This window comes from Panthera pardus, unplaced genomic scaffold (genome assembly GCF_024362965.1).
Source record: "Panthera pardus isolate Hobbes unplaced genomic scaffold, ASM2436296v1 HiC_scaffold_7, whole genome shotgun sequence".
In the NCBI taxonomy this organism is placed as follows: domain Eukaryota; kingdom Metazoa; phylum Chordata; class Mammalia; order Carnivora; family Felidae; genus Panthera; species Panthera pardus.
The window spans coordinates 49,474,859-49,501,298 of record NW_026527002.1 but is presented as its reverse complement, the minus strand read 5'-3'; the positions used below and the strand labels follow the sequence as shown (position 1 = coordinate 49,501,298).

The 26,440-nt window shown below is 33.9% G+C and overlaps 1 protein-coding gene across 2 annotated transcripts in view; it reads left to right on the top strand.

Moving 5' to 3' along the window:
• The window catches only part of LRP12 (LDL receptor related protein 12), a 74,125-nt gene that overhangs the window by 35,624 nt on the left and 12,061 nt on the right, over window positions 1–26,440 (top strand). The window contains exons 2-3 of one of the 2 annotated variants that reach the window (XM_019467883.2): window positions 310–366; window positions 17,607–17,742. In XM_019467883.2, the coding sequence (XP_019323428.2) occupies window positions 310–366; window positions 17,607–17,742 (193 nt within the window). The remainder of the gene's footprint in view (window positions 1–309; window positions 367–17,606; window positions 17,743–26,440) is intronic. The other variant, XM_019467884.2, reaches the window with a different exon arrangement.

Sequence of the window (26,440 nt, the reverse complement as noted above, 5' to 3'; positions counted from 1 at the left end):
ATTCTCTTTTCTGATAGTAGTTCTGAGTTCTCTTTTGATAGAATTTTTTTCCTGATATTAATCAGATCTATAAATTTGATCTTCATGTATATAATACCACATTGTTGTGATTTCCAAAATGTTCTGTTATCCCTACTACGGTTATAATTTGGGGCTTCATTGTATTGTTTTGAAGATTATCATAAGAGATTTTAGTTCCTGAACACTACAAGTAGCTCTATGTAGTTGTATTTCTTTTAAAGGTAGAATCCGAAAAAAACTTTATAAATTTTATCTTGGAAATTAGTTTATTATTGTGTTTAATTTTAGGAAATGGTGCTCTTGCAGAACATTCTGAAAATGTGCATATTTCAGGAGTGTCAACTGGTAAGTCATTTTTTTGTAATGTTTAAATTTCATGCATGACTTATATGGTAAATATTGAAAGCCACCTGGTATCTTACAAAGTGATATTTGGCTATAAAAATTATTACTGCTTTTTGCAGCATGTAATAAGGAATGAAGTAACTGGAACATGGAGAAATTCTCATAAGATAAAGTTGATACTTGCATGCCCCTGGATTGATTATACTCTTCCATACAGACGGCATAATTATTTTTTCTTATAAACATTAAACCAAAAAAAAGTTAGCTCGACTTGCATTAGTATTTTCTTTCCACACAAAGTTACATGAAATGAAATTTATTAAAATGTAATTTTGAGTCTGTTTCTAGTATTAGAGCCTTAGAAAAGCATTTTTCTTTATTTTTTTGAGTTACTACTATGCATAAAATTGTTGTTCTTAAGTGCACAATTTATGTTCTTAAAAAGCAACCCAACAACATGTTTGTATCCGTGAAATTCAGAAACTTGTTGAAGCAAATGCACTTTCTCCCATTCATCTAAGCTTTTATAACTTAATAATTACATAAAGGTCTATTACTATTATAGTTTTCGTTCTTAACATGATTTCCACAGCCTTGTTTTCTTTTTTGCTGTGTCAACTATAATTACTTAGGAGAGCAAAATCTTTTATTGTTGCATTTAGTGAAATAGAATTTCTTACCATTGTATTAATTATATTATTATTTCCTTTTAGTCTTGATAAGTTTTATGTGGTTAAAAAAATTATACTTTGTGTATTTATCAATCTTCTGATTGATTTCCTCATGTCATCTTGTCCTTTGGTTATTTTTTCCTCAGATGAAGTAAAACTGACAGTTTTCTCTTTGGTTTTATGTCTGATTTTATATTCGAAAACTTTAGTAGACTTAGGAGCTCTAAGAGTTAGTTTGCAGAGCCAAATGCATTGACAAGTGTGGTTTTCTGAAAAATGGAAGTGAGTGCCTTAGTTTGTTTCACTGTTCTCTTGTCTTTGAGTTCTGTATGATTTTCTACACATCAAGCAAAAATAAACTTATTTAAAAAATAACTTCGATTTTGTCCCTTTTTCTATTTTGAATAGCTAATGAGAATTACGATTATTTTTCCAAAACATTGAGGACCATGTTAATCTGCCTGGGCTACCATAACAAAATACACAGACTGAATGGCCTATGTAACAGATATATTTATTTTTGCATAATTCCAGATTTTATAAGTTTAAGACCAAGGAGCTAGCACGGTTAGTTTCTGGTGAGATCTCTCTTCCTAGCTTACAAATGGCCACCTTCTTTCTGTGTCCTCTCATGGCATTTCATCTGTGTTCAGAGAGGTCCCTAGTGTCTCTTCCTTTTCTTAGAAGGACCCTAAGTCCTATAGGATTACATCCCACCCTTATGGCCTCATTTAACTTCATTTTACCTCCTTAAAGGCTCTATTTCCAAATACAGACAAATTGTGCTTAAACAAATGAATTTGACGGGGGACCCAATGCAGTCCATAACAAGGACTTCAAAGAATTTTTTTTTTATGTAGGTTCTAGCTACTGATATTTATTGTATTTGAAATTAAAACTGAGAAATTATTTTAAAATGCATTAATTTACTTGCAAATAATAGTAATGAATCTATTGCATGTTTACATTAATAAAATAATTCTATAAAAAAATGAATTTTCAAGACAAACATCAGTAAGAATTTATAATTTTGCAGTCTTTAAAGAATAGCTTAAGGGAATATAGCTGGATTTTTAGATCTGTAGAAAAAGATCTGTAGAAAAGACTGCCTTCAGTCTTGTAGTATGTTATTTTGTTTGACATATATGAAGACTGTCCAGTCTCACACTGATGTGTAATTGGTAAAAGGAGGAGTATTTTTAACAGCCTTGTCAGATAATTGTGACAATATTCTTCTTTGCTATTATACCAAAATTCAACAATTTGTAGTTCAAAGGTAGTTTCAAGTGGAATCTGAAACCATTGTAGTGAACTTTTTATTCTCTATTACAGAAAAACCCAGTTGTCCTTTCTTGCCCTTGGGATGGGATTTTCTTTTACCATGCATTATTTTGTAATATGCAGTAGTAATTTACAAAATAATTGTTTTCTGAGTTTTGCAGATTCATATGGAGTATGAGAGCTATGGAAATTTCGACAGATTTAGTATTAGGCTCAGAATTTTGCTTCATTTCATCAAGATTAGATTCTACTTCATAATTTTTATGTTTGCTTGAAATTAGACTACGAAGCCACCAAGCTTTGATGTTTGTTGGACATCAAAATTACCGTTAAATAGATTCCTATTTGAAAAAAAAAATCAGCTTAAAAATTCAGCACTTAGAATATGTAGTTTTGCATATATTAATTTTGTTTATTTTCTTTTTATCTTGTTTATTTTCTACTTCTGTATTTCAGACGTATATTTAGAAATGTGTATTCGTTTGCTGGGGCTGTCATAACTAAGTACCATAAACTAGGTGACTTGATAGGTTTATTTTCTCACAAATCTGGAGGCTAAAATCTGAGATCAGTGTGTTGATAGAGTTGGTTTCTTCTGAGGCCTCTCTCTTTGGCTTGCAGGTGTCCATCTTCTCCATGGATCTTCACATGGTCTTTCCTCTGTGTATCTGTGTGCTAATCTCTTCTTATAAAGGCACCAGTCATAGTGGGGCCTGGGTGGCTCAGTCAGTTGAGCATCCGACTTCGGCTCAGGTCATGGTCTCACACTCTGTGAGTTGAAGCCCCGCATCAGGCTCTGTGCTGACAGCTCAGACCCTGGAGCCTGTTTCAGATTCTGTGTCTCCCTTTCTCTCTGACCCTCCCCCGTTCATGCTCTGTCTGTCTCAGTCTCAAAAATAAATAAATGTTAAAAAAAAATTTAAAAATAAATAAATAAATAAATAAATAAATAAATAAATAAAGGCACCAGTCATATTGGACCAGTCATGAGGGCCCACCCATATGACCTCATTTTAATTTAATTACCTCTTTAAAGATTCTATCTCCAAACCCAGTCACATTCTGAGGTACCAGAGGTTAGGACTTTAACATAGGAGTCTGGGGAGGGTGACACAATTCAGCCGATAGCAAAATGTGTATTTTAATGAAATGTTTATGCATCAAATTTATACATCAATAAAATGCTTAATTTCAGAGGTCAGTGAAACCTTATTAATGGTTTATTGTTTTTCCTGAAGGTTGTTCTTATAAAATCTTTCTTCTATGTAAAAAGAATAATATGAAATCTATTCCAGTTATCCCATTAAAAAAATAAATGGATGCTGTCTCAAAAGGTGCCCTCAGATACAGATTCACTGTGGTTTTGCTTTGCCCAGTGTGCAGCTATAGAAGATGTAATACTTGGTATAGTATAAGCTCTCTGACTTCTGTGCATCTCTAGGTGAAATGAGAGCTCCTTCAGCACTGGTCTAAATGGAGAACTAGCCTTCGGAAGAATCTCTAAATGTAGGACTTGCTTCCTCTTGAGACCAGCAAGCAGCAGAGGCGGCTTCTGCTTCATCCCTGCTCTCATATTACCTCTGCTACTCTCTTTGATGGTGCTCCGTGCTCTTGTCCAGTCTAGTTCTGTGCTTTTTGGAAATTGTACTGACAGTTTTAGAAATAATTTTAATTTGCCTACAGTTAGTGTTTCCACATAGTTAATTGTCCAAATCAGAACACTTTCAAAGTGAAAAGTAACACTATTTTTATTATTCTAGTACTACAGACAAAACCAGGACTGTCCAGGACTGTGCAGGATATAAGGTCACTCTGTGTGTGGGGCGCCTGGGTGGCTCAGTCTGTTAAGCATCCTACTCTTGATTTTGGCTCAGGTTATGATCTCATTGTTAGTGAGATCAAGCCCCATGTTGGGCTCTGGGCTGACAGTGTGGAGCCTGCTTGGGATTCTGTCTCCCTCTCTCTCTGCCCCCTCTTTCCCCTGCTTGCTCTCTCTTTCTCTCTCAAAATAAATAAACAGCTTTTTTAAAAGTCACCCTATGTGTAATGAATTAAGTTTCATTTAACATGTATTAAAGCTCCTGTGGACCTTGTGCCAAGAAGGGTGGGAATAAGAAATGAGTAAAACATTCTTATCTGAAGGAACTTATTTTAATGGAGGAAGTAGATATGTGCAAAATGCACCTGTAATGTTGTCTTAATGTAGTATCCTATAGTGAATAATAAGCATATTAATTGAGAAAATGAGTTTATGAAAGACCTATTTACAATATGTAGTGAGTAGTAAATGACACTATTTTTCATATTTCATTATGAATAGCACTAAGTACTTAATTTTATTTTATTAATATGAATCTTGAGAATTCATATGAATTATAGGAATGATTAATTTCTGATTGACAGTGTATTTTTGGTTCTTAGGCTTCGGGATAATTTGTTTCTATTTCCAATAATTCTATTCATTTTTGTCTTCCTTCTCCTCAAATATTTGCCCAGAGAGAGAAGTCTTTGTCTTTTTGCTGGTTCTTATAAGTATTGGCATAAGAAAACATAAATTATCAAAAAGTATATATCAGATGATTTTAAAATGGGGAAGCATTACTGGATAAAATTTTATTTTCTATACATGTTTTATTTAGAACTTTTCATGGTCCAGAATTTTAAATCTGCTTTCATATATACAATAGAGGAAGGAGAAAGACAAATGGTATTTTTGTAAATCTAATAATATGTGAAAATCATGAAATTATATCATATGAACTGTCAAATAATTGTATATGTTGATAGAGTAGAAATACTATTTCAGTGTTCTTTTTAAAAAATGTGTAAATCAAATGTCTCCTGTTCTCCTTTAAATGTCTAAATCTTTAAAACAGCTAACTTAACTGCTCATTTGCATAGAATGAGACATTTCTTAGGTGAGATTGATTAATAACAAGATCTTTACGTAAGTTAAACCAGTCTATTTGACTTTTTAAATTTATCTACTTTAAACTTTATGATCTGTGATATTTATTTCAATCAGAATAATTCTACAAATAATTTGGTTATGCCCTCCCTATTCTTAACTACTTCCAAATCAAGGTTTTTACTTGTTTTCATAAATTTTACTTACTCATTATGCAAGGTTCATCAAACATTTAGAAAAACATGGAAAAAGAGCAGGAAGATTTAAAAAGTCACCCATTAACTCTGCTTATTAGTATAATTAATAATAGTATTTTATTTCATCTGTCCTTTTTCTGTACATATATTAAAAATAATTGTATATGCATTTGAATTATAACTAATTTTGTCTCTTGCCCTTTCTGTTGAACATTTTATAGAATACATTTTTTCATAATCATTATTCTGATACCTGTATAAAATTCCCTTCAGTGGCTATGTTGTAATGTTCTTAAACATATCGGTGGATTGTTTCCAATGGTTTTTTCCTAGTCTGGGTCATGGTGCAAGCCTTTTTTTTTTTCTAAGACTTTTTTTAGCATAGATTTCTAGAAGTGGGATTAGTGTATTAAAGGTCATAAATAATTTAATTTAGAAACTTTTTGACAGATTTCTTTCAAAAAGGACAATACCAGTTTACACAGCTGTCTGCAGTATATGAGAACACTTGTCTTGGGTGTGATCATGTTTTTCTCTTTAAACTTTTTTCTTATCGTATTTCTTTTAAAGTCCCAACCTTTTATTTTCCCCAGACTGTTCGGAAATGTAATTGTTTACTTCTCTTTTTGATTCATGGCTGAGAGTTGTGGCATTGCATAGAATGAGAGAATGAGATTGGCTTTCTTTTATAGTTAGGCAAAACTACCCTGAATTTTAAAGAAGATTTTCTGGTTGCTAATAGGAACAGATGTTGGATCTTGCTGCTTTCTCAAATAGAACGTTTTTACATATGAGGATTAACACATTATTCCCAAGTCACTAGTGATACAGCTTCTAAATGCCTACCTTATAACATCGGTAGCTGAGGTTAGCTTTGTCTTGAGTCTACTTTACATTTAACTTGGATTTTTTTTGTCTTGCATTTCTGGGAGCTGAGAAAGAGAATATCTACTTAGGAAATTTCTTTTTTAAGCCTTGTTCATATTAACTGAATTACCAGAGTGTATAAAATAGACTTCAAATATTTTTTTTAACATTTTTAGAAAATTTTTATTTATTTTTTTAATTTATATCCAAGTTAGCATATAGTGCAACAGTGATTTCAGGAGTAGATTCCTTAATGCCCTTTACCCATTTAGCCCATCCCCCCTCCCACAACCCCTCCAGTAAGCCTCTGTTTGTTCTCTGTATTTAAGAGTCTGTTAATTTTTGTCCCCCTCCCTGTTTTTATATTATTTTTGCTTCCCTTCCCTTATCCTTATGTTCATCTGTTTTGTATCTTTAAGTCCTCATATAAGTGAATGACTTCAAATAGTTTTTAAGTATTGTCCTCCCTTTATTTCGTCAGAATTTTTATTCTATTAAAGTCATTACCTTTGTGTTTGTATATTTGCATTTTATAGTTTCTATTATGGTATTCAGAGGCCTAGCATACTGCTGATCCTATAACCCTTTTAAAACAAATAATTAGTTGTGGCCTTTTTAATTAGGATATATTATTTTCTAAATTGCAGTTATTTTGCCTACAAATTAATTAGTAATATTTTGCATTAGTGTTAGAGCACTGTTGTAAAGTGACTTTTGTTTTTAGCTACCATTTTGGGCTTAAATACTGTAATGCAGTATTTTGAAGTTTCCCTGGAAGAACATCCTGTCTGATAACACTTTTATTATCCTAGAATTTTCAGATCTTCTGAAAGGAAATAAAGCCTAAACTCTAATTATTTGATAGCAGTTTATAATTATTTTTTTAAATATAGAGAAGTTGCATGAATAAAGCAGCAGGTGTAAGTGGTCTTTGTACCTTTCATTTGTGATTTTAATATTATTTTCAATTATTCAAGCAAATACTGGACTTCCTCCTAAACTTCCTAAAAAGAATTTCACCAGTTCTTTTGACCAGTATTGTATGGTGTGTCTTTTATCCATGTTTCAAATGGAGAAAAGAAATAAAGTTTATTATATTTTAGGTGATACTGAACCCATTAGGGTTTTTAGGATTTCAGAATATAAAAAAAATAGAACTTAATGTGAACCCAGGAAACCATCTTTCAAATGAATAAAGTGAGTCGAGAATACAAGACAGAGTTCATTTTTTAAAAAATAATGGACATGTTTTAAGATACTGTTAATTTTTAAAAGCATTGCCTGCCTTCAGAGTATTTATTCATGAAATGCTTTAGCTTCTGGAGTAGAGCATTCCTTGAAACTTTTAGAAAAGAAAGTAATGATAGTAATATAACTTTATGTATTGTACTTTTATATGTAGCATTACATAGTATATAATTAAATATTATTTATGATGTTTTATTATATAATATTTTGTGTGAAGCCTGTTTCTGTATTATGTAATAATATTTCATGTATTATCATGTCTTTATTGAACAATTGCATATTTATAGCAGATTATTACATAGAATAATTTTATATTATATTATCATAAGAAACAGTGTTAAAACAGTAAGCGTGAGCACCAGGACCATAGATAGAACAGGTGGTAATGTGACAGAAGTGTGTGACACTTTAGACGATGGAAGTGAAACTCAACCACTTGAGTGAGCGAGCCAGATCCTGTGAAGATGTAACACATTGCGTTCAAAGGTTTGATGTTTTCTCTACTACTCTGTAACTTTGAGAATAATTCTTTTCCTACTTGGAGAATAACTCTTCAAAGTGAGATAGCATGTGACTTATTTGTGATTTTGCTGAGGCATGAATTTGAATTAGAGGCACTGTGCAGCGGTTGTGCAAGAGCCAGTCACTTGGTGGATGAGCAGAACGGACTTGGGATTCCAGTTGACTAATAGCTCCGTAAAACGGGGGGTGCGATCTTAAACCGCAGTACTGGAAATACAGTATCCAGAACAAAGTAGGTGGTAGTTCTTCTTTCCTCCTCTCTTAAACACACTCCGGGTAGTATATTTATTGCTGGGTGTCACTCTTGACAAGACACTAAGACACTCCTGGAAAAAGATGTGAGTATATAAAAAGCCCTGTCAGAGCTGAGAGAGGTGGCTTAGAACATCACGAGCATCAAGGCCAATATGTGTTTGCTCGGGTGCTGATTTCTGCTCTGCTTCTTCTATTTTTCCAGCAAGAATCACAGTAAACTTCAAAATTAATGTTATTTCCCATTCAGGAAATAGAAGTAGCTTGCTTAGCATTTGACTCTTCTGTAGTACTTAAAATTGGGAAATGTAGGTACCATATCAGTAGTTTTTATGCCCATACAGGAGAAAATTGCCCTTTTATGCCCTTAAAAAAAGGTATAAAAGTTTGAGTCTTCTCCATTTACCTTATCTTACACTTTGCTAGCAAAATTCAGAATTATTCTTACTACTTAGAAATTTTAGGGTAAAGCTACTTGGATAGTTCTATTAAGGGTACTCTCCTTATCTTATTCATATTGTGCTATGACCATTTTGGAACTGGAAAAACTGTATGGTTTTTTTTTTTTCCTATTTTTCCTCCTTTTTCCATATTTTGTGCCTCTTGACTTTTTAAAAAAAAAATATATGTGTGTGTGTATATATATATATATATATATATATTTTTTTTTTTTTTTTTTTTTTTTTTTTTACTGCGATGTTCCCTTGATCATTGTTTGTTCTGGACAACCTGCCTTGTTTAGAGCTGAAGACCACATGAAATATTTTGGTCCTCAAAAAACATATTTAAACTAACATGAATAAATATATTGCTGCACTCATTGTTATGTATCTACATTAATGAAAAGGAATATTCATTTAATTATAAGGATTCTACTATAATATTCTACTCATAGTAGAAATATTCTACTATAATATTCTACTTGTAGTAGAAATGTGTGATTTCTGGTAATAGGTTTGAAAATAATGAGAGTCCTGAGTGTAAGCGATAGATTGATACAAACTTTTCTGCCTGTACTGATTCTTACCTTTCAAATGACAGTTAAATCCTTCCCATCTTAAGCTAGTAAATATTGCTGTTAGGGTGCTAGTAATTGTTTCCATAAAAAAAGAGAAGTTTAGTTTTCTGACTTTCTGAAAACATTGGAATGAAGCGTGAAGTAATTCTAAGGGAATTCTACCCATGTCCAGTCTCTTTCTTCTTCCAGTTCTGTCCATCCTCAGCGTGTTGACTGTCCTGACATTTATGTTATGTGAGAGCTCAGCTCAGATACCAGGTATTCAAGGAATCTGCGCAACAAAAGGTCAAAGAAATCAAAACACTGGGATGGGCAACACACCCAGTCAAGTTGTAAGAAGAGAACTTTCAAACTAAAGTCATTTCTTCCTGACCATGGGCTCCTAACCATCGTCTTCTGGGGAGGTTGCAAGGGCTTAGCTGTGTCACATGGGACTGTCTGAAGAGGGACCCTCTTGTACTTCATTCATCTGCAGATTCTGACGCTCGCCTGGTACTTGCCTGATACTGGGCTCAGTGGCCCATAGACTTCCTACTCAACATGCTTGCTTCCCAAACTCTGACTGTCCAACATTAAGAATATTACCACCTTCCATTAGTCCCCCAGCCTTCCCTGCTTTTCCCCTTCTCTGTTCCTCTTTCCTTTGAAATGTCTCCTTCAGCCTTCATCACATCCTCTTACTGCTGTTTTATCCCATGCCCTAAACATCTTACCTATAATTAACCCCTACATGTATATTTTTCTTATTATAAAAGGTAGGTCCTAGAATAGAGTTTATAAAGTCTTAATTCCAAAGAGACTTAGAAGCAGATTAGTCCTGCCTGCAGTCACTACATAGATTTGTACTAAATAGGAATCCGTCTTTAGGTGCTTTAAAACCTTTAATGTCTGCTAGTACAGGACCAAAGTTCTTTTTTCCAAAATAGACTACTTTTATCTTTACTAGAATTCTGTTGAGGCAGCTCCCTCCACCTCCTTGATAATTGTTTCAAGTATCATAGGAAGCTCTAGGGCAGGTGTGTGTCTTAGTGGTTAAGAGTGTGTCCCTCAAAGCCTGTTGCCTAGGTTCAAACCCCAGTTGTGACACTTACTAGCTTTTTTGTGATCTTGGGAAAATTAATTTCTCTCTGCCCCCATTGTGTTCTTTTCTGTTAAATAGGGATAATAATACTAAGAGTTAAAGAATACTAGGAATTAAATACTAAGAATTAAAAGGAAGTACCCGACAGGCAGTAACATTATCATTAGTCATGTGATCCACAGGCCTGACCACACACTCCTCATTTTGATTGTATTTACAGGCCTTCAACTCATGAACCATAAACTTCTGACTTGCAGCAGGAATCTCATCTTCAGCCTTGTGCACCATAATTAACCTTTAAGTTTCAAACTGCTGCCCTTCTCCTAAATTAACTGGACCAGCAGGTATCTGGTTTGCATGCTAATCATCTATCTACATATCCTAATTTTCCATGTCCTGGTGCCTTGTACTGCTTTTGCACTGGCACACTCGTTTCCACGTACCCTGTGATTCCCTCGTCAGCTTTCCGGATCATTCTTTTCTCTCATCCCATGCGCCCATTTAGTAGTCACCATTTGCTTACCACTTTTCTTATTTTGGAGATGGCATTTTTTCTTAAGTACATCTGTTTCCATTGGAATTAAATTCTTCTCAGTAGTGTTTTCAACATTTGGCATTGCTTTTGTATTATCAGACATAATGGAGCTAATCTTTATAAAATACTGTACTCTGAAAATGAGACAGCCAAATGATAGTGACCACCATTGACTATAAATGCTGTCTTTTGCTTATAAACAGAGTGAACCTGCTCTTGTTAGATAATGAAACTTCTGTAAAGTGAAATTTTACAGGTTGGAGGATTTGCTTCTTAGCTGATTTCTATGCTTCACCAGTTTCTTTATTTGCATCACATCACTTCTTTTCATAGTAGCCTACCTTGGCTTGACTAGCGTCTACAGAATTGAGTCATTAAATTTTTCTAATTTGGAATGTGCTCTTTCATTACTCTGGCTCTGCCTACTTCTGTTCTGTGAAGGAAATGCTGTGTTAATAGTCAAGTAAGCCCTCCCTGTTTTATACTTATGTAATGCAGGTTTTTTGTATGTGTGGGTCTTTGCGTCTGTTTAGTAACACTATGTCCTCATGATACATTGTGTGAAATTACTTTAAAATGTATTATATCACTTAGGACTACGTATGTTGTTTTGTATGTTCTCCTGGCTGTTTTTATGTTTCTTGGATTATGAATAAGCATATCTCATTATTGCAACACTGCAGTTTCCATGAAACCATGAATTCTCCTCATGCTCTTTTGTGCCTTTCATATGTATTTTATCTACTTTGGTGGTCAGTGAGCACAGTTGATTTTTATTTGCTTTTCGGTTTTGTGATTTATTAAAACCAAAGGCACAAAGATTCCATGTCGCTTTTAGTCTCTACTTATTGTCCTAAAATGTCAACCTTTTTCAGTTTTGAAAAGAAACCCAGCTCTTCATCTGTAGAACAGGAAATTGTAGTTTTCATTTTCTTTTACAGGTAGTTCAGCTCTAATCATAAATTTCCTTGCCTGCTTCTTTTCTCCTCAGGCTTTAAAACCATGAAATCTCAAGTTGAAGGGCAGTTTATTTGACATTATTTTGAAATCATCCTATCCTCTCCTCTGCCATGTGTCCTGTAAAATAGAGGTTGTTTGAATACTTCCTATTTAAAGATGATAGCTATAGTACATTAATCTAGCTTAAAAACCATAATTCTTTGCTTTTCTTTGAGATTATTGGAATAGTATCAGGTTAAACATGAAGAAATCTTGAGTATTTTCTCAGTTTTGTCATTTTCTAAACTATACAGTAAGATCTTTGGATTTTAAGCCTGAAAACTAATATCAAAATCTTATTGAGAACTCCCATCAGAGAATCTCTGCCTATTCATTCCCTAATTTTCCCTTTCTTATTTGATAAGCAGTCAGATAACCTCTTCACTACATAATCTTATGGAGAAGATGCTGTCCAAGTTGAAAGCTGCCATCCTTTGAATGAACATTTGGGACCTCTTTAACTTGGGAGTTTCTGTTTCCAAATTTATCAAGAGTAGAGAGAATGGATTATCATCATCCAAAATTCTTGAGTGCTTCTTTATATCTAAAAATACCGACCAGAGTAAATTAGATACACATGTTTTTTGTGGATGTTTATATTCTAAGAGAGTTGATACTGGTTATTAAGAGATCAATTAAGGAAGCAAAATGAACAGACTAAAACATAGTCATTTCTGCCATAATGCTACATATGTGTTCTTAGAAAATCTCACATTCTTTAAAATTAAACATTAAACTAACAGGGCATGTGACAGAAGTAGTGTTGATACAGATCACTTACAGCTATGTAGCTTTGCAAAGTATAGCCCTGATGAAATATCAATCCAAATGCTAACACAGTCAAATACCCCTGGCATTTATACCTAGAATCAGTCCAGACTTTGCAGTCATATCCTTTAGGCTTCCTACTTACTCCTTGAAGACATTTTCTTCTAATGGAGAACAACTTCATCAATAATAAGAATATAATTCAGAAATACCCTTCATTAAAATGTTTTGTTTCCGTAGCAGGAAAATGTCTTCATGTCCCCATTTGTACGAGCAACCTCCCAAGATAGATTAAAATAGAGGAAAGTCAAGCAGTTCTTTAAGCTTGTAAAGTAACCACTTGGCAATAAAGGAAAGCCATTCTATAGAGTGTTTATATTTTTTCTTAAACTGTGAAAAACTCCTGCTTCTGATTACTTCAGATCATTAACATGCTAGAAATAAAATCTGTCACAACTTTGCATTATACTCACGAGATTCTTCTATCTACTAGTTACGTATAAACTATTTCTCACTGAAGAATCGGTCAGATTGGGGCTAAAATAATTATGATAAGCAGTACAGAATGAATGGGTAGAATAAACATGGGTAAAAGAAGGTCAGGTTTGGTATATCCCAAATTGGGAATGTAGTCAAAATCTGGAAAGATGAGCTTCAGACTAGCAGAAATATGTAAGCAGTGTGGTTCAAAACAAAATTAATTTCCTAAAGCATTATTTTGTGGGTATGTATCCTAACCTCATCCTTACCCTGGCTTCTGCCCATGTTAGATAACCAGTTAATTGCGGCATAATTTCTCATTCTTTCTAGAGCATAATGGTGCCAGTACATACTAAATGAATAATCTGTGTCTCTTTCCCAAATAGTCTGAACACAGCCTTAGTAGCCATCTCAATACAGCATTCCAAGGCATTACTACCAACCAGTCTGACTTGATAGATCATGTGCTGTTATTTATTGACAATTCACTGCAATCCAAGCACTGTGCTAAGTCCTTTACCATAATAGTTATATTTAGCCTTTGTAGCATTCTAGATGGTAGTAGTGTTTAAATCCCCATTTATAAGTGAGAGGATGGAGGCTTAAGTATTATGAAATTGATTTGTAACAATAGGTCACCCCAAATCTTTTAATATAAGGATATAAAATTAACAACATTAATATAAATAAATTTAAGAAAAAATGATATTACAGTTGATGGTAGGTACTTGAGCTGAAGGGTTACGATGAATTAGAAATGGGAAATCATTAGAAGACCCTGAAATAATGAAAAAAATAGAGGACTCACAGGAAGTCAGTTGGAAGATTGGGGTGGATGTTGGGAGATAAAGCAGGCCTAAGAGGTGATAAAGGCATTCTCAGAGTTTGACTTGGAAATCTCTAGTTTTAGTCACTATTAGGCCTGACTTACTTCGTATGCTTGGAAATCCTTGAAGTCACCTGTAATACTAAAGTAAATTTCCTTTCTATTTGAATTAGATGAAGTGACTATTCCTTTAACCAGTTGATGCCTAAGAATAAAGATTAAGAATATAGGATAGAAAGAAAGATTTGTGAAATATACCATCCTGATCATGTTGAATTTGATGTTGGAATGTCCAGCGGGCATTTGACTAATGCAGAATCTCTGCATTAGAGATTTTAAACCCATGAACTGTAGATAATAGCTGAAATTGTACGATGGAATGGGACCCTTCCCTAGAGAGTGAGGAGAGCAGAAGGCTTGGAATGAACTACAAACACCAGCATTCCAGGAGCTGGCTGAAGAAGGAGGCCCTGGACTAGAGAGCTAACAGAACAGTCAGAGGGAGGCGGAGAGCCAGAGAGGCTGTGTCAGCAAGTCAAGGTAGTAGTGTATCAAGAAGAAACAAACCACTATCATATACTCCAGAGAGATCAAGGAGGATGGGAATTGAGCATCCCTTCAGTACGGCACTGATGTCTGTGATGGTTTTGCCAGCTGGCAAGATTTTCATGGAATTCAAATTGGAATCAGATTTCAGTAGGTCAAAGAGAAATTAAAAAGTCAGAAAATACGGAAAAATGTATGAGTTCATCCTGATGAGCCATCAGAAGGGTAGTGGAAATAAATCATCATGATGGAATATGGGGGTGGGCATGAGTTAGTGCTGAAATAGACCTTAGAGATATTCAAATAGCAACTTCTTATTTTAACACATAAAGAAATCAAGACCCAAAGAAGTTAAGTAGTTTACAGCATGACAAAGCCAGTAAATGGCAGGTAGAACAGATAGCATCTAGGTCTCATGAATCCAAATCTACCCAGATATATATGTAAATTCCTAGCCCAAAAGGGACAGAAAACTTTTTTAGTGGTTTCTAATGTTAATCTTACTGTTTTAACATTTGAATTTACTCTTTCTTAGAGAAAGGTATGTGTTATGGCTGTTCTAGATTATATTTATCTATATGCCCAACGTACTGTACATGCAAAAAATGTGTTGATAAAAAACCACCAGCTGGATCTGAAACAAAATGCCAAACTCAGTCATGTTGCAAATGTGCAAAATTAAATCAAAATATGTATTCATAACCAATTAAGGGAGAAACATGATACTACAGTTTTGTTTTTAAAGTACTTATTGAATTAGAAATGTAAAATACTGAATCTCAAAATAACCGTTCTTATGGGTGGTGTGTCTTATCTTCGGGCAGTCGTATGAAAATGAAGTATTTTTGAGCATCCATATCAGAACATAACATACTTAGTTTTTGGTATAAGAGCACCACCTATGGGTGTCTCAGTTATTCAGGGGGGAGAAATTTAAAACCAAAACCTAATAAAATTCCAGCTTTTCACCAATAACTGGTCCATCCACTTATATAAAGGCTAACAATTGTCTACGTTGCCATAAATTCTCCCTACCTGGTTTTTGCTTTGGCATACTACTCCAAAATGCTTTGGCAAGAGATAATGAAGAAAGAAAAAGTTCTTATAAATGACTTTGGATGTCTTTCTTTAATTATTGTGATAACTCATTAGAGCAAAGTTAAAAGCAAAACTCTGACTTCATGTTCAGTAAGCTCACATGCGGATAAATTTAATCATTTTCTAGAGTATCATTCATCAAAATTTTTAAAAAATTTATAAGGGAAATTTTACTCAATGAAATTTAACAAAAAATATTGGAAGCTTTGACTATGAATGGGCAATAAGATGTGTACTAGGCTCTTGATATATCCTTGTATTCTATGCTGTGAAGGTTTTTTTTTTTTTAAGTGATTAAAAACAAGATCCTTTTGGTGCAGTGTTCCCTAATTCCAGGGTAGACCCATTTTAGGCATGAACATTTTTTTCTTCACTAAAGTACATTTTTAAAACCTAGATTTTTCTTCAGAGATTGGGTTATTCTATAGAAATAAGGTTTGAGTCTTTAAGCAATATAGCTTGCTTTATTTTGATCATTATAGATAAATTTTTTTTAATTGCATAATATACTTCTTGGCATTCTAACTTAAGTTGAATGGATATAACCTCTGCTATCAAAAAAATGACCATTTTTACAAATTATAATTGTAATAGGGATTCTTGCCTATCTACAAATTGGGTTAACTAATATTTAAAAACAGCAGAACTCAAAAACGCATGAAAGTTCAGGCCACCTATTACACCAGGCACTTTGCTTACAAAGATTCATTTATTCGCTCAACAAGTCTTTTAGCTACGAATGACCACTAATTAGTATGAAAGGACAGTCCTCTCTTACCTTTTGGAAGATAGGCAGTACTATGCATATTCTGAGCTGTCGTGGTTTTTTAGTTCAGCACGTACTTTATTCTGAAAATTGCGTCCATTACTTCTAATAACTGTGTGTACCTCTGGCTGCTGCTCTCCTCACTTCTGATTTTCGACTTCTTATCTGATTTTAAAAATCAGATAATCTAATATATTGAAATTACATCGAATAAGAGGTTTTAGAGTTTTAAATCTTACTGAAAGCTTAAACATTCATCATGTATTTTTTGTAGCCCAGTGGCTATTTTTTAAATTGAGGGAGAATAAATTGTCACATTATCTGCTGACTTCTGGATAGGTAAAATGTGCACTGTGTCACTGTGAGAGTTCAAGATAATGCAAGAACAAACCAGGAAAGTGTTGGTAGTAGTTTGACTTTATTCTGTATTTCTTCACGATACTCAGATCTGATCACATACTGATATTTTAATCACTATTTCAAGCCTTTATTTTTCACATAATTTAGGAATCATTTATCACCCTGTAATAAAATTTAGAAATATTCATAGAATAAATTGAAGACTTCCTTTGCAGTAATTTTGAAGTATACTCTTTTGCTGTCTTTATCCAGTCATCCACTAACTTCTTAATGACCCAGGATCTTACTGTTGTGTTTATATGTGCTTCCCCTTAATAATTTTGTCCAGAAGACTATTTATATACATACATATGTATATAATAGTTTTTTAATTTAAAGTATCCAGAAAATAAAATGGTACTTTTAAGGATCTAAACACAGTAGTTTGGCAAACATTGAACTTTAATAGGTGGTTTATAAGAAAGAAAATGAATTTAAAAGGTGAGTTTTGAAAAAAGATAGATGGATCACTTGATCAGAATCCATGGCTAAAGCTCGTAATCCTGACTCTTAAACTGTTATTCAGAGATCTAATTTGAAAACTTCCATGCCTCCCCAAAATGTGTACTTAATTAGCATAAGATCCTTTGACTAAGGGGAAGAAAATATCTTATTAGAATAATAAAAACTCTTTAAGGTTGATAATACCATATTTTATTGTATATAATTTGATCTCTAAAGTGTTGTGGGTTTTTTTGTTTTTTAAATAAAGACTGATTTACTTAGTGCTCTGTTTTAAAGTATAATAATTAGCTAAGATTGCTTTGGCTTCTTACAGCTTGTGGAGAGACTCCAGAACAAATTCGAGCACCAAGTGGTATAATCACAAGCCCAGGCTGGCCTTCTGAATATCCTGCCAAGATCAACTGCAGCTGGTTCATAAGGGCAAACCCAGGGGAAATCATTACTATAAGGTATATATATGTTTAATATATAATATTTTATTATAAATATAATATTTTATAGAATATAAATTCAGGTTCCAAGTATCATCCCTCAGCATGCAGTTATATTAAAAGACAATTTTCTAAAAATGTAATAAACTGTAGTTACCAGTACCATATTAAGAGTAGGAGTAATGGCCCATTCTTCCTGTACTGTATGGGTATATGTTTTGAATGTTTTCTGATGGTGGTAGTGGATTTCCACTGAGCCATCCATATTCTTGTAGGTCATTTTGTAACAAAAGGTACACATTTGAGAAGTAGCTTATTAGGGTCAAGAGTGTAACCTTTAGCTATGGGACAAATAAACAAAACTCACTAATCCACTTGGACACCTAGCCCATAACCTTAGTCTCATTAGTAGAATCCTCTATCTTAATAAGCTAAAACATGACTGTAGTGTTTATCTGTATACATGTACATATATAAAACTTGAAACAGGCTGATAATGGATAAACGTTGTATCTAGGAAAATCTCCTTTTTTGTAACGTTGAAACAAAAGAACTTTTGTTAAGAATATAAAATGAAAGATACTCCTAGAAGAAACATAAGTTTAAGTTTCTAAGAATAAATATAAATAAGGAAGATTAAGATTCACTTTAATAACATTTAAAATTGCAGAGAAAAACCTTGAGGATAAGATACTAAAGAGAAAATATTCAGTGGAACTAGATAATGCTTGCTTAAGGAAGTTATATCAAGGCTATTAAAAAAAAAATGCCTGAAGAGGAGAAAAAGAAAAAAAATAGTGTGCTTAAAGAACTGTGGTTGGAAATGAAACACAAATAAGAAAGTCACGCCCACCACGGAGGCAGTGTCTGCAACAGCACAAAGGCCAGCATCCGCGTCTTCAACATTGTTTCATTAGGAACATTTTTATAGGCAAGAGTATGGAATTTTAGATTTAGAAGAGACCTTACACATCAGACTCAAATCCCTTCTTTACATTTTTTACAAATAAGATTGTAAATTTAGCCTACTTTTGTGGGGGTTTTTGAAGTATAACTAACATACAATGGTATATTCGTTTCAGGTGTACAACATCCTGATTCAACAGTTCTCTACATTATTCAGTGCTGACCATGATAAAGTAGTCACCATCTGTCACCGTACAATGTTATTATAATATATTGACTACGTTCCCCACACTCTATTTTTCATCTCGGCGACTGACTTATTTTATAATGGGAAGTTTGTACCTCTTCATCCCCTTTATGTTTCATCCAGCTTCCTTTTCTATATCCACTAACTAATGAGACACCCACTGTCTCTTGAGAAACACAACTGTGTCCTATCCCCCTTTGTCTATGGAAGCCGTAAAACAGGGGCCATCTGGTTTGCTTTCCATCTGGTCCCTTCTGCCCCAGGCCAACATCTTCTGGAACACCAGAGCTGAGCTTCTCTGGAAACCGTTCTGCTCTGTGAGAAGGGTGAATGTCTTGCTGGATGGATTGATAAGATGTGCTACTAAGGTTATCCTTCTGCAGCACTGCCCGAGCTGGAACCCAGACGATACACCTATTTTCTATTACTTATAATGTGTTTACAAAGTAGCATTTTTACCATAGGAATTCCAAGTATAAGATTTCTTTCCACATAAAACTAGAGTTTTGGGAAATTTTTATCTTTTAACCTAAAAGTCCAACCCCAAAATTAAATTTGCCACCTACCAGCTCAGTTCCATAAAACTTGGCAATTCTTGCCAGCACAGAGGAGGCTGCATGGAACACTGCCACTTGGTTCTTTTATTATTATTATTATTTGAGAGACACAGAGAGAGCTTGAGCAAGCAATGGAGAGGAGCAGAGGAAGAGAGAGAGAGAATCTCAAGCTGACTCCACGCTTAGTGTGGAACTCAACACAGGGCTCAATTTCATGACCCTGGGACCATGGCCCAGGCCAAAACCAAGATTCAGATGCTCAACTGACTGAGCCACCCAGGTGCCCCTGCCATTTGGTTCTGATCGTGTGTTGGACCCTTTAGATTTTACAAAGATACACCAAAACCAAGCACAATGCTGAAATGCAGAACAAAATTAGAGATGGACCATACATCTAAAGGAAAATTTCCCAAATTCCAGACAAAGCTAGTGAATTTGGATTTACCCAGCCTAATGAGATCGGAAAGTGATTTTAGTAATTGTCCTAGTTCTTACTGAAATCATTGTCATGGTAACACCAAACTTGAGAAGGGTCACATACATACAAAGACAACCAAGTTTCACTTGTGAATATTGGTGTAATCCTAAATTGTTCAAAAGAAATTTATACCATAATCAAATGCGGCTCATTTAGACATACAAGTCAGTCACTATTAGAAAATTTTAAATTAATTTACCATATTAACAAGTCAAAGAAAAAGTATATGATTATCTAGAATAGACAGATGTTTTAAAGCATTTGATAAAAAGAAAACATTCATTCCTGAGTTTAAAATAAAATTAAAATCTAGATAAAGGAGGGAAACTAAAATTATAGACTATAAGCAATATTTAGAGCTGTCCTTGTAAAAACTGGTTAGGGGTGCCTGGGTGACTCAGTTGGTTAAGCGTCTGACTTCAGCTCAGGTCGTGATTGCACAGTTTGTGAGTTCAAGCCCCACATCAGGCTCTGTGCTAGCAGTTCAGACCTTCGAGCAGGCTTCAGATTCTTTGTCTCCCTCTCTCTCTGTCCTCCCCCATTCACGTTCTGATTCTCTATCAAAAATAAACAGACTTCAAAAAAAATTTTTTTAAACTGGTTAAAGATGGTAATGTAAAGGCATTTTTACCTTACTCCTCTCCCTTGAAACCTACCAAAATCAACAAAGGCCATCTTATCAAGAAAAGATAGAGGATTAGATTCTAATTGCTTGCTTGAAGCCAGGGACTGGAGTCAGGCTATTGTGCTCAAGAAAGAAGGCTGAAAAGAACTTCTACTAACCACTGCCTGAGTTTGTATGGGGCTGAGAACTTAAAGAAGTGGGAAGACATACCCTAACAAATAGGAATTTAACCAGGCCACCTAATGACTCCGTGACAGGACCTATAATGCTGTGAACCACCATGTTAAGACTGTTCTGGAATGCAGACCCAGTTGGAAGTAACTATAAAACACAAGCTGTGGAAGAATATAGAGAGAGAATGGATTAAAAGGAGAGAGAGTAAGCCAGAAAAGCGTCTAAAGAATAAGCCTTATTTCCAAAATGTATGGAAAATGTTAATACTGACAGAAACAGCCACAAAATGCAAACACAAATTTACTCCAGACGTGATAAACTTACTATATCAGGGTGGGTTTTTTTTGTTTATTTTATTTTAATTCCAACATAGTTAACTACGATGTTACATTAGTTTCACCCAGTGCTCATCACAACAAGTGCATCAGGGTTTTTTTTTTCCTTACATTTTTTATGCTGTGAACACTTTGGTAGTTAATGAAATCTATAGATCCTTTCCCAGAATGTTTTAAACTCATAAATCATAATACACACCATTACAAAGGGAACCAATTATATTGAACAAAGCTATCTGATATTTTTTACAAATATGTAATATAGTAATACATGCTTATTTATTAACATATTAGTAAGTGATGGTTCTAACAACTACTGTAATTCCAAGGTGATTTTGAGTGTAAATAGTGATTCTAGGTATCTATTAAAACTGAAATGTAATGTGTAAATATCTGTGATTTCTGTTGGTAACAGAGTGACAGGTACTGTAAATACTATAATGGTTTGTTTATATTCATAAGTGAAATTTCAAATTTCAGTTAGAGATTAGTGAAAATAAGGTTGTAAATTTTTCCACCAAATTTGACATTTTGAGAGGAGAATAGAAACACTGAATACTCTTACTTGGACTTTATTAGAACAAAAGTATGTTTTAGTATTTGAATTACAACATCAAAAGATAACTCCTGAAACAATAGAAAGCAGTCTTGAGTAAAAGTAAAAGAAACTTAAAAAAAAAAAACCCAAAACCTACGAATACAAAAGAAGAAAGGAGGAAAATTAGAACTCTAATAGAAAGGCCATTCAGGAAAAAGCTCATTGAACCTTTAAAAGATAGACCATCTGATCGGGTTTATTGGTTTGTTGATTGGTATAATCCCCCTATAAAGGGCTTCTAAGAACATACTAAAACAAAACTAACACAGAAAGTTTAAAAAGGGGGGTGGGGATAAAAAAAGAAACTTCAGAAATACTGAGAAAGAGAAAGCTAGTGTAGGAAGATTAACATTAGATATAATTGAGCTTAAAACACAAAATATTAGTAACAAATGGAATAAGCCACTAGGAAGATATAATCTTGGTAAACTTTGTATACCTCCTAACACAGTCTAAAATACAGTCAAAGTAGCAAAATATGGGGAATTATCAAGCAAGTTTGACTAAGCCAGTTAGTGGAAGTTTATAAACATACCTTTAATTAGAATTTAATAGATTAAACAGAAAAAAAATTAGTAAAGATAGAAGATTTGATAAACAAAATTAACAAGCTTAATCCAGTAGGAACATGTATTATATATGTGTATAGTGATTCTACTTATTTCAATGAATAGAGAATATATATATTCTTTTCAAAGACATATGGAACATTTATAAGAAATTGATAATGTATTAAACCACAAAGGAACTCTGAATTCCATTTTTTAAGACTTTACATCATTCAGAATGTGTTCTCTGACCACAATGCAATTAAATTAGAAACCACAATAAAAAACCCATATGTTTGGAAACATATTCCTAAATAACTCCTGCATTAATGCTGGAAATCACAGTGGTACTGTACTCATAAAATATTTTGAAAATAACCATAATAAAAGTATTATATATTAAAACATTGGTAGAGTACCTTGTGAAAAATTTACAGCCTTTAATGCATTGAAATAAGTAGGATATGAAATAAATGAGCTCCCCATTTACTCAGGAGTTTAGAAGGAAAATTCCAGGTGAAATCTTAAGTAGAAAAAATAATATGATCAGAAAAAAATAGAATGAATTAACAATAAGATTCAATAAAACAAAAAACAGGCTTTCTGAAAACTTGGGGAAAATAGACAAATCTGAAAGCAAGACTGAAGAAGAAAAGGAAAAGGTACTAATAAAAGTGAGCAAAAGTGTCTATAACTACAAATACAATAATAGAGATTTAAAAAAAAATTTTTTTTAACGTTTATTTATTTTTGAGACAGAGAGAGACAGAGCATGAATGGGGGAGGGTCAGAGAGAGAGGGAGACACAGAATCCGAAACAGCTCCAGGCTCTGAGCAGTCAGCACAGAGCCCGACGCGGGGCTCGAACTCACGGACCACGAGATCGTGACCTGAGCTGAAGTCGGATGCTTAACCGACCGAGCCACCCAGGCGCCCCCCCCCCTTTTTTTTTTTTTTTAATTTCTTGAGATTTTAAAAGTCATACGGGAATATTACAAGTAGTTTGTGGTAACATTATTATACAGTTAGATGAATCGGACCATTTTCTGGAAAATGTATATTACCAAAATTGGTTCAACAAGAATTAGAAAGCTAATTAAATCAATATTCGCTAAAGAAATCGGATCAACGTTCAGAATAAGATTCTAAACCTGAGTAATTTTACAGGCAGGTGTTACTAAATGAATAGATAAGGAAATCCTTAATCTGATGAAAGGTTATCTGTTAAAAAAATTTTAAATCAAACTTAATATTGAAGTTAATTTTAGTGCCAAGGGCCAGAACGATGACGCATGTTTTCACTGCTTGTACCAGAACCCTCAGAAAATGCAACAAGATGATAAATAGAATTAGTAATACAAAAAATCGGAAGGAAGAGATGAGTCTCTCCTTTTTTTTCCAGTACTGTGCTATCTCCACAGAAAATCTAAGCAAATATAAAGACCACAAACATGAAATTTGTTTAATGTAATAAAGTACGATTTACAGCTTTGTACCAATAAATTTTACTGTCAAGATAAAATGGTAATTTCTACAAAAATTTAAATGATCAAAGTGACTCAATACCAGTTTAGAAAAAGCTGATTAAACCAAAAAACGAAGAAATTAAAATTTTCAACTCTAGATCTATACTTGAAATAGATGGCCCAGGTATGTGAACAGTCTTTGTTATATAAACTACTGTGAAGCATTAAAAAAAAGAAAACCGAAAAACTAATTTTGCTTTTAAATGGATCTTTTAAATTCTAAATGAAATATTAGCAAAATTAATCCAATAGCGTATGCATGAATAGATATTTCTTTTGTTCTGGACAAGGATCCAGCTTTCCTCAATCTTAAACATTTTAATGGATAAAAACATACTAACGGATTCCTTAGCTTGAATCTGACTAGCCCTCCCATAAACAGTTATCAACTTTGGATAAAAGTTTTTTAAAAACTACTCAAAGGCACTGGAGAGTAATCAGAAGCTGGAGGAAACTGGAGGGGATTAAACTCTTAAAAGAAGGGATCCACACTGGTGAGATATGTTTGCTTCCTGTCTGTTCCCTAATCCGTGCAGAATGTAGTAACTACAACTCAAGCAGACTGCCACAGTCTTGTCAGCTTGTGGTTGTATCACAGGGTGGAGTTGAGGCTGTCAGAGTAGCTGGAAATTGAAAAGGCAAATCCAAAAAGGAGAGAGCTCCAATGTAGGAAGTCCTTACATCTACATATAAATTCTTCTCAAATTCCTTGCTGTTTTCTGAACTGTGCATGCTTAAGAGACTCCCAGGAGCCTTGTAGAAAGCTACGCAAGGATTTCAGTGCCTGTGTGGTGTAGCTGAGACAGAGTTTGGAGTCTGAAACTTGCTGAGTTTGACGAGCTTGTTAAATACCTTGGGATTTCATTGAAACCACAGAAATGTCATAGGTAAAGACAATGTCCTAAAATAAAGAGTTCACCTAAGACTAAATAAGGGCAAAGCTGAGCCAAGCCTCCCTCCACAAGTGCAGGATGACCAGACCAGGATGTTCCATGCATGATAGAAGAAAATAAGTGTAAGAATCTTGACCTGCCTCTGAGAACACACAAAAATTAATTCAAGATAAATCCTAGATGTGAATGTAAAAACTAAAACTCATATAAAACATTAGGAGAAAACATTGTTGAATATCTTGGGGTAGGCAAAGATATTTTAGAGAGGACACTAAAAACACTGAACATAAAAGGAAAAATAGGCTTCATCAAAACTAAAAATCTCTGCTCAGGGAGCTTGGGTAGCTCAGTTGGTTGAGAGTCCAACTCTTGATTTTGGCTCAGGTCATGATCCCAGAATCATGGGATTGAGCCCCCTGTGGGGCTCCGCACTGAGCATGGAGCCTTGCTTAACAGTGTCTCTCTCTTTCTCTCTCCCCTCTTTCTCTCCCTCTGCCCCTCTCCCTGCTCATGCTCGCTCTCTCTCTCTCTCTCTCTCTCTCTCTCGCTCAAACTCAAAACAACTTTAAAAATTTAAAAAAAAAACACCCTCTGATCATTAAAAGATACAATGAAAGGGCAATTTATATAGACTAGAAGAAAATTATCAATACACATATCTAACAAAGAACTTGAATCCAGAATATAAAATTAATTTTTATAACTCAAGAAGACAACCCAATTTTTTTAAATGGGCAAAAGACTTGAACAGACACTTCACAGAAGATGTAAGAACGGCCAATAAGCACATGAAAAGATGTTCAACATCATTAGTCTTCAGAGAAGTGCACATAAAACCACAATGAGAGATGTCAGTTCATGCCAACTAATGACTGAAGTTAACAGGAGTTACCTCACCAGCTATTTATTGAGAGAATGCACGTGTGGATATCAGTACATACGTCTTGTGTTACAGACATGCCCCCAAATAGGGACGTGTTTGTTCAACGTAAAGAATTTTTAAATGAATAAGAAAAACTTCTGATGGGTAAAGGATGATATAGCAAGGCAATTCATAGGAAAAGAAATAGTAAACTGGAAAAAGTGTTTCCATCTCGGTAAATAAGGAAATGTAAAATGGAACAATGATAAATATTTTATCATTAATATAAAGTACTTTCACATACATTCAGTGGGAGTGAGTTGGTATAAATATTTCTGTCAGTGTCTATCAAATTTAAAGTGGAATTTTGTGTTTTGACCTAGCAATTCTACCTCTAGAAAAATTTGCCCTAGAGAAATATTTGCTCGTGTAGAGATACATGTATAAGGGTTCTTTAAAGCATTGTTCATAATAATGAGAAATTAGAAACAAATTATCTGTCAGCCTTTGTTGTAGTTACTCAGAATACTTAAAGAGGAAATATCCTCATGTAATAATCCTTGGATAATTAACTTCTTTATCACTTGGATTAAGGCAGAGGCAAGGAGGTAAAGTCAGATACTCCCTTTTTGGTGGAGACATGTTATTGGAAAATAATATTTTAGTTTCTCTTTTTTCATAGCAGTAGCTAATTTTGTGTGTGCTTTTTGATACCTTTTAATGCATGCCCATATTTTGTGAACTACAAGACAATGTTTGACTATAATGTAACTTATGTTAAAAAAAAAAAAGAAGTCTTTCCAAACTTAGGGGTTTTTCACTGATAAAGATTTTTTGTTTGTTCACTTTTAACTTTTTTACTTTGCTCAGATTTATGTTATTTGATCTCCTGAAAGTGTAAGCTATAAGCTTCTCACTAAGCAAGCAGACGAACCAGTCTAATCTAAGAGGAGGCTGACTTTCTCTT